This window comes from Thermobia domestica, chromosome 12 (assembly GCF_964235325.1).
Source record: "Thermobia domestica chromosome 12, izTheDome1.hap1.1, whole genome shotgun sequence".
NCBI classification, from domain to species: domain Eukaryota; kingdom Metazoa; phylum Arthropoda; class Insecta; order Zygentoma; family Lepismatidae; genus Thermobia; species Thermobia domestica.
Genome location: NC_137465.1, coordinates 152,086,053 through 152,099,887, shown reverse-complemented (window position 1 = coordinate 152,099,887; position 13,835 = coordinate 152,086,053). Strand labels below are relative to the sequence as shown.

Here is a 13,835-nt window from a genome sequence, read left to right as displayed (position 1 = left end):
CACTAGACAAGCGTCAAGGGCTAAGCAAACTTTTAAATTATCAGATTTCAGGAAAGAAAGAAATATAAATTAAATCCTAGAACCACTGCTACACAGGGTGCGAAATACTGAGGATGGCCATTCCCACACTTCAAAATTTTGGAAGAAAATTCATCCTCAGTAATTTACTGGAGAGATAAGGTGACATCGACACTGTCAGAAGTATACAAACTATTTACAGTAAATCTGTGCAGTTAGTGGACAACCTAGTGGATAAGCATTATCCCTAACCTTACATATATCAATAATTTTGGATGTTCAATATATGAAATCTTCATTTCAAAACTTTCCAGTGCATTTTTTTTTTTACTTATTTATTTACTCCTATCTCTCCCCGATCATAACTGTTATGATTTCGCATCCTGCTGCTACATAATTGAAATAAATTATCCCTACATTCTACGCAATAACTGATATAAGGTTCCATGAAAACAATCAGCATGTATTACAATGTTATTTATTGAACTTATTTACATATTTTGTATTATTTCTAACTTATTTCCTTAATTGGGTTCCTCAACTTCAACGGTGTGACCTTCCACTACAGGTTTTGAATTTCTTCGTTCTCTGCAAAATAACGATCATAAATACGTACTGAAAAACATGTAATTGATTGCACAGTTAAAAGAAAACATTCATATTGTTTACCTTATAAATACGCTCTCATTAAAATACATTATTATTCTTTGAAGTAAGTGCCACACAAGGCAACAGAGTCTGGCACTCGTTTTCAGATCTGGTGATCCATGGCTTGGAAGCACTCCAAATATGATCTCTATAGCATTACGGTAGAATTTTTTATAGTGAATTAATATTCCCTAATCGAGCTCACCTATTCAGATGTTAGATTTGTAGTGTGACACTTCTTATTCAAAGTGTCTTGACTATGTCAAATACAATATAATTCATCTTCCCATACTGAAAATTAATAAAGTAATTTTAAACACTACTATACACAAACATTACCCAAACACTCTTTCGGTTTAGCGGCATCCCTTATATTCTACATTTTACGTTTTACAGCCTTATTTGATTAAATTTTGACGATCACTCATAAGAAACACTTGAAAGGAAAGAATCGCGTTTGTTACAATTACAACATACTCTCCCACAGTCTGATATTAAGTCGTCTCGGGATCGCACGAATCTGTCTGGGTCATACAGGGTCAGGGATCTGACTACTTCGGGATCACGAGTCACGAAGTATGTTACTCGTTTCATCACTGGTACCACTGCATGGTATTTATTCACTTTACCTATTTCAATGTTCTAGTGCCAGTAAATTTTCAGTAAAGTTTTTTTTTTAATTTCCTAGCTGAAAATGTGCATTGTTCTGTGAGAGCATCAATTGAGATAAATCCAGAAAATGTCATATTGACTCACTCGGTACTGTTGTATAAGCACGGCGTTAAGAAAAACAAACGAAGTAATCACTGATATAAGAAATCACTGAGAGATGGAAGAACAAATATTTACTTATTTCTGTAATTTTCTTTCCATGCCTTGTATGAAATGCAATCTGATCTGATTCACAGGAAAGATAGGTCATAAGTGTGTGAACCTATATACCTTGTATTCTTCACGGAGCAACATAAATGGCAGATGATGACCTACAAGGCGTTATCCTGCGTCATGTACAACAGAACGCATGGGAAAGTGTAGTTCGCAATTCACAGGAAAAGTGTAGAATTTACTAAAGTAGGCACCGTGTACACGGACAACTTCGTACCATTTTGCAACGAGTTTGGAACATACCTTAGAGGTTCAATGAAATATTTCTCTTTAAAAATAAAAAATAAAAAAGTTACTGGTGACTAATACGTAAAGAGGTGTTGAACAACAATTCACTGGAATTATTTGTGACAGTAAAACAAACGGATTTTAACCCTGAGCCTTACAGCGGAGGAATACATCTTTGCAACGTTTCATTCTTTCAAAACACAAGATAGGAAGCCATGTATATTGCCTTCATCATACATATCAAATGAAGAAGGGATGACTCATTACCGTAAATGTAACACTAAGTTTATTTGACCCATATTCATGGAACGTCGTGTCGGAGTCATTAGCGTCGTTTCACAATTCATTATAGAGAAGTAATAAATACTCCTGCGACCTATCGACCTAGTTCTTTATATCCCATCTTTGAAAGCAGAAACATTTCTCAGTGTACATGGCACAAGGCAGGAAAATCACTTCATTTACTTCAATCCAGTCAAATTCTGAAATGCATTTTAAGACCTATGTCTCCTATTTATTTTCCTGTTAATTTGTTGTTGAGTGTTTACGCATACGCATACTTTGGCGTGCTCCATCCTATTGAAATCTTTTTGTCTTTGGGGGGAAAAAACTACTCTTACTTTTTAAATTTATTTTTTTATTACTGCCACTGCTGAATGAAGTCTTTATCTTGTGGATAAAACATTAACCTTTATTTCTTGTTCAATTTTAGTGTTGATTACTTCTTTTTCATACTGAATGAAGTCTTATCTTCCCGAAAACTCGGGAATGTCTTTGTAAGGGAGAAATGAGCATTTACTATTATTTTGTCTTTTAACAAAATTTTCTAACTGCTGAAGTCTTTATCTTCTAGGAAAAAAAAACTGTATCTTGATTAGTTTTAATGTTATTTTACTTCTTTTCTATCTCCTGAATGAAACCGTATCTTCTGAGAAGGAAAAAAAAACTACAATACCATCTGTATCTTAATTAATTATAGTACTTTATTGCTTGTTTCTATACTAAAGGAAATAATTTTATCGTCTGGAAGATACTGCAATTGCATATTTCTCTATTACAATGGCATTGCAGAGTTTTCCAGAATGTAAGATGGTTTCATTTAGTATAGAAAAGAAGTAATTAACTCTAATCAATCAAGAAAGAGGGTGGTATTGTAGTTTTTCTCTCATGAGATGAGTTCGTTCAGTAGATAGAAAAGATGTAAAATAACACTAAAATTGGTCAAGAAAAAAAGAGGTTAGTTGCTTTCTGTTTTTCATGCAGCAGGTAGGAAATGTTTTTAGAAGGCAAATATAACAGTAAGTGCCTATCTCTCTATTACTCTGACATCGCAGTTTTCAAAAAATGAAATTTCCTGCAGTATAGAAAAGAAGTAATCAACACCAAAATTAATCAAGGAATAAAAGTTATTCTTTAAAAAAAAAGATTTCATTCAGCAGATAGGAGTAATCAAAAAATAAAATTAACAGAGGTACTTTCTTCCAGAAGACAAGAAAATAAAAATGTAAACAGTAATGAATCTCGATTTTAGTTAAAATTTCCATCCTCCGAGGAAAGTAACAGGCAAGTTGCTAAATTATAAGGGATAATAAAATAATAAATACATACAAGGTAAACATTTCATCTCATTTCACTGTGTACTAATACATGAGTGCGTAAAAATGAACTCATCTCGCTATATAAAATACAAAGACCTAAGTGATTGAGTGACCGACAGATCTTTGCACAGGCCAAATCGCTTAAGATAGACAAGTTAAATATGGACAGTACATGGGATTTGTTACGTAGGATACCACTAAGGAAGGACTTTTGCAAATTCGACAGGAAGGGAAGGAAAATAGGTGTGGGACGTATTTTTAAAATATGACCATATCTCCGAATTCCTTAAGGTTACAGACTTGAAATTTGATATTCGGATGTCTCATTTCAAATAATTTGACATATTTAAGCGGTTTTTGATATTTTAGTACAAAGGAAAAAAAAGAAAAAAAGGTGAGAAAGAAAAGAAAAGGAGTGAGAATTACAATTATTATAAGATGTCGAAATCTCTGAATTTATGAAGGTTTGAAACATGAAATTTGGTATTTTCATATTATTTAAAATAAGTAGATAAGAATTTAAGCGCTTTTGAAATATGCCTCGGAGGTAAGAAAGGGGGGTGGAAAGAAAAATGGATGGGGATTATAATTATTATAGTAAAGTATTTAATCCCTTAAGGTGAGAGATTTGAAGTTCAGTATTTCCATTTCTCATTTAAAATACTATGCCACGTGTTTCGGCCCTTTTTTTCTTTTTTGACATGCTAGTAAAAAGGTTAAGAAACGATGTGGAGAGGAGAAAAAAAAGGTGGGACTACAATTATTCTAATAAAATGTCGATATCTCTAAATCTTTTAAGATTTGAAATATGGAAGTAACTTCTCATTTAAAATTATTACAAAAGCGTTTTATGATACATATCCTAAAAGTAAGAAAAAGGGAAGGATTACAATTATTATAATAAGATGTTCATATCTTGGGGTCCGGGAAAGTAAGAGGCATTGAAACGCTGTAAATCTCTTTTTCCTCCAAATCCACAGAATTCTATGCATATGATATTGATCTAGTGACCTATAGATGTGAGAAATGTAGTGAATACAAAACGTATATGTAGAGAAGAACGCGTCCATGGACTAAGTTGCAGATCCCTAGCTTATTTAGTGATGGTAAGAACTTTCCGACCTCTCTCGTGATTGTAAGGAAAATAGGTAAAACTATACTTACCTACGCAGTAGTCTAGGCTCCGCCTGCTGGAGCCAAACACCCAATACTTCCTTCACCGTTTCTTCTTTTGCGACGGTGTACATCTTACGAACAGCAGCTGAAAAGAAAGATAGAATTTCAAGCAAATACTAGCAATTTTTATTCTTAAAAAAAAAACTGTCATTTGAAATAAATTTCCCTCTTAAATAGCTTTACGGAATTATGGTATGGTTTCTAAACATGGATACCTAGAGCTGAAACTAATTCCTATATTATTTTTCAAGTCACCTAAGCTAGGCACCTATTTTATGATTTTTATGTAAGGGTACTATAGAAAGTTATCTTCCACCACACTTTTGGTATATTATATAATGGAAAAGTTACATTTTTCCATACAAGTGTAACAAGACTTTCTTCCGGTGCCCTTAGTGGTGATATGGTTTTGAGTCAACGTTTAAAGTCACCTTAAATAACACTACAAAAAACACATTAGGTTTACTATGTAATACTACCAGACTAACAGTGTTGCCAACCCAACAAAGTTATATTCGTGTGGTAGACAGTATCAAATTTACAGGTATACACGAAAAGTCTGGTGCAAAATTATACTTCACAGTAGTGATTCCTACACTGTACTTCAATTTAAATTCGTTGACACTATTGACTTTATTTAGCCCTGGAATCATTCCTACCTTGGAATTTTATTTGGTTTTAGATTTTCCGTACACCTTACAAATTCTCTTGAATGCTTTTTCAAGCAAAGATTTGTTTAAATATGTACTTTGCCAGTAAAGCTTTGTTTACAACATAGAGTGTTGGATCAGTTATTGAATTTCCTATACATTCTACACAGATGTTATATTCACCCAGTAAGGGTGAACACATTTACATATTTTACTACTTGACAGTAAAAGAATCATAAAGTACTCGAAGCATACTTTATTCATGAAGAATTACTTCTGATTACTTGGGACATACTAATATGAGAACACACGTCCAGTACGAGAGAAGTAAGACTTAATAATTAGCAAACTGGAATTTTGTATGGTTACTAGCATAAATAAATAAATGAAGTTAAATATTTCAGTACAACTTTTCAAATCAACTTACTGTTGATCTTATTGCACATTTGGTTGGACCCAAAGGTGTGCTTTCTTGCTTCATGATCCTTGGTTTCCTGCCAGAGTAGGAGAATTCCATTGCGAGTTTGTCGCACAAAGTTCTTCTTATTGCATTGTGAGCGAAACCTTTTAAAACCCTTACCACCAATTGACAGTAATACTTTTACCTGAAAGAAAGGAAAGTATTTAGATCTAATGCATGCTGAAATCAAAAAGAAAAACAATATATATAAGGGTCCGTATTGTTGTTTTTCTACCAGTGGAAAAAAAACGAAGCATGAATGAAACTAGATTAATTTTTAGATACCGTAATGTGAAGTGTGAAAAAAAAAAGGCGTGGGGTTCTGAGTTTCACGGAAGGCCATATCAAATGGGCTACGTGACTAACAAAAACTGTTTGCCTGGGATTTATTTGGTAACTTTCAGCTTTATATCGGAATAGCGGTTATTTAAAAGGACCATTGTCCGTTTGAATTAGAAAAAAATACTATATATATATATATATATATATATATATATATATATATATATATATATATATATATATATATATATATGTGTGTGTGTGTGTGTGTGTGTGTTTATGTATATGGAAATTACATACACTTCCAAAAGTAACAAGTAACAGTGGGTTAATCAGTGCTGCCAACAAGTAGTGTCAGAAAATAGCTAAATGACGCACAAAAACTAGCTAAAAATGGCTCAACTTACCTTAACTTATAGGTAACAGAATTTAGGAATAAAGAAACTAAATATTTGGTACTTTAAGTCTACTAGTTTACAAAGATGTTTTAATATTATTTATCTTTTGATATCCTCAAATCAAACAGTTTCACAATACAATTTGTTCCTTCATTGACTAGAAGTAATAAAATCTCTTGAATTATTTTCAACTTCTAATGCTGGGTATGGCTTGATAACACTATTGATCTATCACAAAAATATATACATGCACATGCACGCATCTCAACAAGAAAAACTCCACCCAAACTAAAAATACACTAGAAACTAATCAAACAAATTGACTATGGAGAAACCAGATCCAGGAATCGCAATTTACCGTGACGGATAGGTGAGACTGATAAAAGATACCTAATCTACTATGACAATGTAAGTGCTGTTGTAAACAAAAGAATTAGAAAAATACCAAGATAAACTACTTTTTTTTAGGTTTTTCATATTTTCTAAAAAAAAAAAAACAAATTGACTGCAAAAGATTTAATTGCCGCCTAAATGACTATATTAGCAAGTATGAATGGCAAGTTGACCAAAATTATAGTCCATAGCTAATGCACATGATAATGGCTAAATTGGCAAAAATGGAGTTGATGCTAACATTTAGTCAAAAGAGAGATGTTCCAAAAAGACGTAAATTAAAAGATATAACAAAGATTTGAAACCTGCTTCATAACTTGTACAGGTTTGATAGGATACTTACATATTGTTTTCCGAAGTTAGGTTCTCCAAGCTTTCTCTCAAATGTTTGAAAATCATTCAACGTTCGCAGAGGCAGAAGGCCAAGAAGTTCGGATTCTTCATTTATGGTTTCTGCTTTCACACTCACACCATTACTTAGAAGTGTGTCGACCTTCTTCTCGACGGAAGATACTCTTTCACTAAGGTCAGCTAAAGTAGATTGCATTTGACCAAATACCATTCTGTTATCTGCAATAAATTTTAGGAAATATTGTTTTGAAGGTGTTAATATAACTAGAAAAATATATTATTTCACAAACCATTGAAACAATTAAATGTACATTCATGTTCAAAATGATTGTCGCATATCTATAACTGTCTTCTTGTGGAAAATTTTATAGGGAAAGAATTATAAGCACGTAAATTAGAATGAGTAAAACAAATGGACAAGAAAGTTTTATTGTTCTTATTTACTGCTCTTTTGACATGAAATTTGCCACATACATGTCTTTGCCGATTATGCACATACCAACATTATAAGAAATACAGGGCGAATTCGTTATCAAATTTTATTCCTACAACAACATATTTATAGACATGCGACAATAATTTTGGACATGGGTGTACGTTTGTGGTGGACAAACACCGTGTGCGTAGATTTTCTCAGGGTTCTATCGTTCCCCTCCACTTTCATCAATCCATTATTTAATTCATTCTCATCATCACCGTCTCCTTTAGGCTGCCCCGCATAACCGTGGGACAAAACTCAAAGATTTTATTTAAATATGAGTTCGCTGTTCATTTAATCAGAAATCTTGGGGGGAAAAGTGGGGAACAATTAGGAAGACGTGTGTAGAAGACCACTACGTTGCAGAATTATGACCAGGTCATTAGAGTATGACGTCATTCATCAGCACTGCGGAAGGAAAGGGTTGATTGCTCAGAGGTAGAACGTTGCCTTTTGGTGCGACGGATCTTTGCTTCAATCTCCGGCCTTATGAGTTTATGATGGACAATATCATATTCGTGAGGGTTTTCCCGTTCTCATGCCACTAATTCCTTCATAATCATTCACTATCATTAGTCATCCGTGTATCTTAACATTAACCCTAGGAAGACTAAACTATAATTGGTCACGTGAAAGACTAAGGGGGGTCAATTTTGCTCGTGGTTGTAAATTCCAATTTTAACCCTACTAATGTATTTTAAAGTTATTTAATGACTGCTACTAATAAATGTGAGTTGTAAAATTATTTTAAGACTTGTGAAATTTTATTTTAATAGGAAATATTACAAGTCCCAGTACAGACTACTACCGCATTTGGTTAGCAGACATGAAGTAGCTTCAAATACATTAGCCTTTGTAGACAAGTTACTATACTAAACCTGAGATTATTACGTTTGCTCAATGTATAAAAGTAGATTATGTTAATTTAGTCATCCATTCAAAGAATAGATAAGTTTACATGATCCTTTCAAAGTAAAACTGTACTCCTCTTAACATTTCTAAGTTGCTAAAAAAATGTACTTAGTCTCCTGCGCTAAAAAAAAAAACTACTACAATAATGTGCTTTCTAATAAAACTAAATTTAAGTTTAGATTACAAAAATACAAAAAATACAAAAAAATTCAAAAGTTGTAAAATTCATTTGTTCGGGCAAAGAGAAAAAGAAAGTGCGGGCAAATTTGACCCACCTTCGTCTTTCTTTGGTTAAGGACATAACAGCGGGGTTATGAAGAACGGGACCTACAGCTTAAAGTGAGATCCGAATCACTACTCAGTTTGCACTCGAGAGATATTGTTCTTCATTTGAACTCGAAACCAGAATCCCTTGATAACAAAGGCGATAAATCCACAGACCCATCATCCACGGAGGTCAACTGATAGAAATACGTTGCAGTGATCTTGCATACTTGTGAATATTTTAGGAGCTACTTAAGAACCAAAAGGGAAAGAACTGCAAAATGGAATCACTCTATAGTTATACACATTAAATCAATGGACAATTTTAAAAGACTATATAGTACAGAAGATCTAATTTAGTCAGTCAGAAATATAGGCTTAATTTAATTTGCTAATCAATACAGGAAGTGACTAATAGTTTTGGACCATTCATATTATCTTTCTAAATAAAACTTATTATTATTATTATTATTAACAAACCAGTCAAACCTAATAGAAATCTCTGTTTCGTCGATCTACTTTCCAATGTTATAAATTTAGACACTTAATCAGCTTCTGTGGAAAAGTTTTGCTGACCGTCCGCTAGTGTGGCAGCGCACTACAGGCAGTTCGGCGGGAACTCCAAACTTGATAAAATAAAATCACAATTAAAGAGACAAGTTAAAAAAGTATTTTTCACGAATCCCACCCCCACTCAACTTGTGGACTATCATGCCTCCGACAAGGAAAATTCAAGCTTAACCAATGCTGAAGGAGTAGACTGCTGAATAATTTATGATGTAATGGCAAATCATTTGCAGAACTGGTTGACCTATGACCTCTAGTTTGAGCGAGTTGCGTTCATTTCTCGAGATTGCGACCTTGTTCAATCGAATCATCAGCCTCAAATTACCTTTACTCTTAAAAAAAAGGGGGCAACGGTTACTCCACTTTAATCTAAGGTAAACGTATTTAAACAAAAAAAAAAAAAAAAAAAAAACTGGTGTAAAGCAAACATTCCGGTTTAAGTGAAAAAAAGTTAAAAAAAAAAAACACGGTTTTGGCCAATCCTGAAAAATAGCGTTATTTCTTTATTACATCCGTTCAGATTGCAAATATTTTTCTGAGATTTTAGATCCAGACTTCATTCACCTGGTAGAAAAAAAAAGTAAACAAAAGCACTAAAATAAATTAAGAGACAGAAGTTACTGTTTTTAGAGGATAAAAAGATAAAAATGTAAGCAACGAAAAACCTAGTTTTCTTCAAACTTACACCCTCGACTTCTTACCTAACAAACTTAAAACTAATAACTTCAACTTATTTTCGCGTAATAATCCATTTTGAATTATTATTAATATCTAATAAGTAATTTTTCGAAATTCATCGTTCTTTTACCCTAAACCCAAAAGTCCATACCCGATCGAACCTTTCCTTGCACTTATTGTAAAGCGATGAAATTAGTGATATCACTTAATCTAAGATTGATGAAGTGTACTTTAGAATAAGTAATTGTTACTAAATAAAGTCGGACATAAGTATTTATATTCTTCAATTTTGCCCCCAACCTCCGAATAAATATGGAAGAACATAAGGAACGAAAGATAAGCATGATGCATTCTACAATGAGTGAAATGTCCAAGCTTGCTTGCTGCATTTAAATATCATCCGTACCTATTCTTGGGGAAGCCACATCAGTTAAAATTTTTAGTGTATCGGTGAAAGCTAAAACAAGAAAGCTTAGGCAATGTATTAATTCAAAGCAGTTTTCTCCTCGATTGTAGAGATAAAACGTAATTTTCATTACTTTAGCGGACGGCTCTCCAAATTTAAATCGATTTTGTTGATTTTTTCACTAGATTTGGGGCACTACTTTACAAACGCTTCACGAACCACAGCTGAGCGAGCGGAGGGGATTAGAAGCTCCGTAGGACTCGCTTTTTCCCCTTATCTTTTAAGTTACACACGATTGGCATTGCAGCCATTGTAGACTGTCATTTTCCAAAACTTAACATACAAATACTGGCATTTCGTTCCTTGCTTGTATTCAACCGCCTTCCGCCCTGGCAAATAGCTCCACCATAACATACTTACTTTCCCATGTATACTCATTTGCACATACAATTTATTGAGTTTAAAACACTTACATTATCATTTAACTACCTTCATTATTAATATGGGATTAACTTTAGCAGATGGCTCTACCTAATTAAATAAATTATTTTAATGTGTTTCGACTTCATAAATCGTATCTGTTATATAGAATCCTACGAAATGGAAAATTAAGTATGTTATGGTGGATCTAATTGACAAGACGGTAGGCAGACGAATACAAGCAAATAATGAGATGGCAGTAAGTACATATGAAGCTTTGGAAAATGACCGTCTGCAATGGTTGCAATGCCAAACGCGTGTAACTTAAAAAGTAGGGGAAAAAACGAGCCCTGCGGGGCATCTATTCCCCTTCGCTCGCTCAGCTATGCTACGTAAAGTGTTATGTAACGGCATATTTTTTGAACTGGGGGGGGGCAATATTTTGCTTAAATTTTGTACTTTCTTGGTATATATTTTGTATTTTTTTTATGGTTTAGGTAGGTTAATTTAGTTTGGGTTAGGCTGGGTTAAGATACTTGGGCATTACTCGAGCAGATGGTTCTACCAAATATTCACACATTGCATTTCCCGGTTCCTTTTTGTAGAATATCCACTAAATGAGAAGCTAGTGCATAAACCACGAACCAACTTGTGCTAGGTGGCCACAAAAAAAAGCACGAATGCCATCTAACCGAGTCAGGGCAGGAGTGTAGCTGGGAGTCCCGAGCGGAGCGAGGGGATGCGTCCGTAGAGAGCAGGCGTGTCAGCGACAGAGGACATGCACATAAACGAGGAAAGTGGAAAAATACATAAAATATCCGCAATAATTTTTACATGGTGATTTTACCTGAATTCGTACTTTCTTCCTATATTTTCTGTTTTTGATGATTTAGGTTAGGTTTGGTTAGTTATGTTAGTAATTACGGTTACGTAACACCAACTCATTTCTCCTGTAAACACGGTGGTTTTACCTGATTTTGGCCCCCAAGTTCCAAAATTCTCTATATGTAACAGTATTATCTCAAATCTAGTGAAAAATGGCCATAAAATCGATATAAATATGGTACAGCCGTCTGCTAAAGCAATGCCTTAACAGTTATCAAGTATTCCACCTATAAATTTTTAATATGATAAAGCCGTCTGCTGAAGTTAACCCTCTAATTTTTGTACTGATATTCAGGGGTGCCCGAGGAAAATTTTCTAGGGAGGGGCCGATCTCCATGGTTGCTATATTACGCCTGGTATTTAATATACATGGTTTCCTATATTACGTATACATTTTCGTGAGCCAATGGGGGCCCGGGCCCACCCCCTCCCCGTCGGGCGCCTATGCTGATGCTAATTGTCAAGAGCCATCACTGACTTTAAAGAATCCAATGACTAAATATGGTATACATTATACGGATGAACACACTTAAAAAAAAGAAAACAACATAAAAGGTATAAACATAAAATTCCATCCATATTTGAAAAGTAATGAAGTAATACTATCCTAAAAGCGCTCAGCGCACCAGTCTAAAATAAAAATCACCTTTTTATTTTGTAACTAAAACTAAAGTAGGGCTTACTATTACATTTCATACACATAGCTTACCTTTGTTTACCTTTTGGAAGAAATCAAGCGCCAAATCTCAGACTACTCACCAATCCTACAGATGGCTCCATTTGCTAAACAATCGACAAACATCAAGCGTTTTGAATCAAGCTTGAAATAGGCTTAGTAGAAAGTTGATAAATTCAAGCTTCTTTTCAAGTTAAAAACAAGCTAAAATAAACGTTGATTGACGCTTGTCGCATTCAAGCTTCTTTTCAAGTTAAAAACAAGCTAAAATAAACGTTGATTGTCGCTTGTCGCATCAACTGTACATTGCTAAGCCAAAATCAAGGGAAAGCGACCCTTGATTTAAGCTTACATGCTATCTGGGTAATTAATTGCATTCTATTGCTTGAGTGAAGTAATTCAAATTTTTACCGCTAACTGCCTCGAGGCATTGAGTGATCACGGCCGGTCTATCGAAACAGGAAGTCTTCCTGATTAATATCTATATCTATATATCTATATCTATCTATCTATCTATCTATATATATATATATGTGTGTGTGTGTGTGTGTGTTTTGTATTGATGTTTGTTTACGAAAATTATACAAAATAAGATATATGACATAACTAAACATAACGTACAAATACCAGTATTTACAACACTAAACAGTTACGTTTGAAGTTCAGATAATTGCTATTTTGTAATTTCGATTTACCTGTGCTAGTTTGTTACACGTGTTTGGCTTTGATTCAAAGTTTACTTTTCTTTGCCTTCTGGGTATTTCACGAAACGCTTTGAAACACAATGTGACATTACACTTTTCAAAGTACGATAATGGTATTCAAGTGCATATATTATCATGGCATCTTTACGTATTCCTTTCCATAATGAAGTAACCTCTTCCAGCGAGGCGTACATCATTGAACACATTTGAAGAGGTGACCACCAAGTTTGATATATATGATAGTTATACAGATATGTTGTGTGTAAATGTCAGAAGATCCATATTGAACTGAGTTGGTTTCGTAAACATAATTATGTGTTTACGATCATGTTAATAATTCGTGAAATTATCACCCAATACCACTTCTTGCATCTTATATCAATTCTAATTTTTTGAACTAGTAAGTCGAAGCAGTCGACACCTCCCATATGGCTATTGTAGGATAACCTGAGCCTGCTCAATTCTAATATGTTCATGGTGTAGTCGGCTCCACCTCATCGTTCACGAAACAGGATGTATGCTGTCATAATTTGTGCCAATTACAACACGTCAATTGTCATTCCATTTGGCAATGAGAAGTTACCATCTCAGTCAAATCTGTATTCATATGAACTCCGTGCATATGTATTTACTCAACCCTTGAATCCGTCAATAGATACTGAGACACGATTGCTTTGCAGAGTACCGGTTGCTCTGAATCCAATTCACGAAGATGTATTAGCAGATCTCTACTTGCGAAAAAAATCTCAAAATATAGC

At 34.0% G+C, this 13,835-nt stretch overlaps 1 protein-coding gene across 1 annotated transcript; it reads right to left on the bottom strand.

The window, feature by feature from the left end:
• Positions 1-480: 480 nt before the first annotated feature.
• On the bottom strand, positions 481-7,296 carry LOC145665802 (uncharacterized). Its single transcript, XM_081732914.1, has 4 exons — positions 7,080-7,296; positions 5,631-5,808; positions 4,542-4,638; positions 481-606 (listed from the first exon to the last, which is right to left on the bottom strand). The coding sequence occupies exons 1-4, from the start codon at positions 7,281-7,283 to the stop codon at positions 543-545; spliced, it is 543 nt and encodes a 180-aa protein (XP_081589040.1). The 5' UTR covers positions 7,284-7,296; the 3' UTR covers positions 481-542.
• Positions 7,297-13,835: the final 6,539 nt, after the last annotated feature.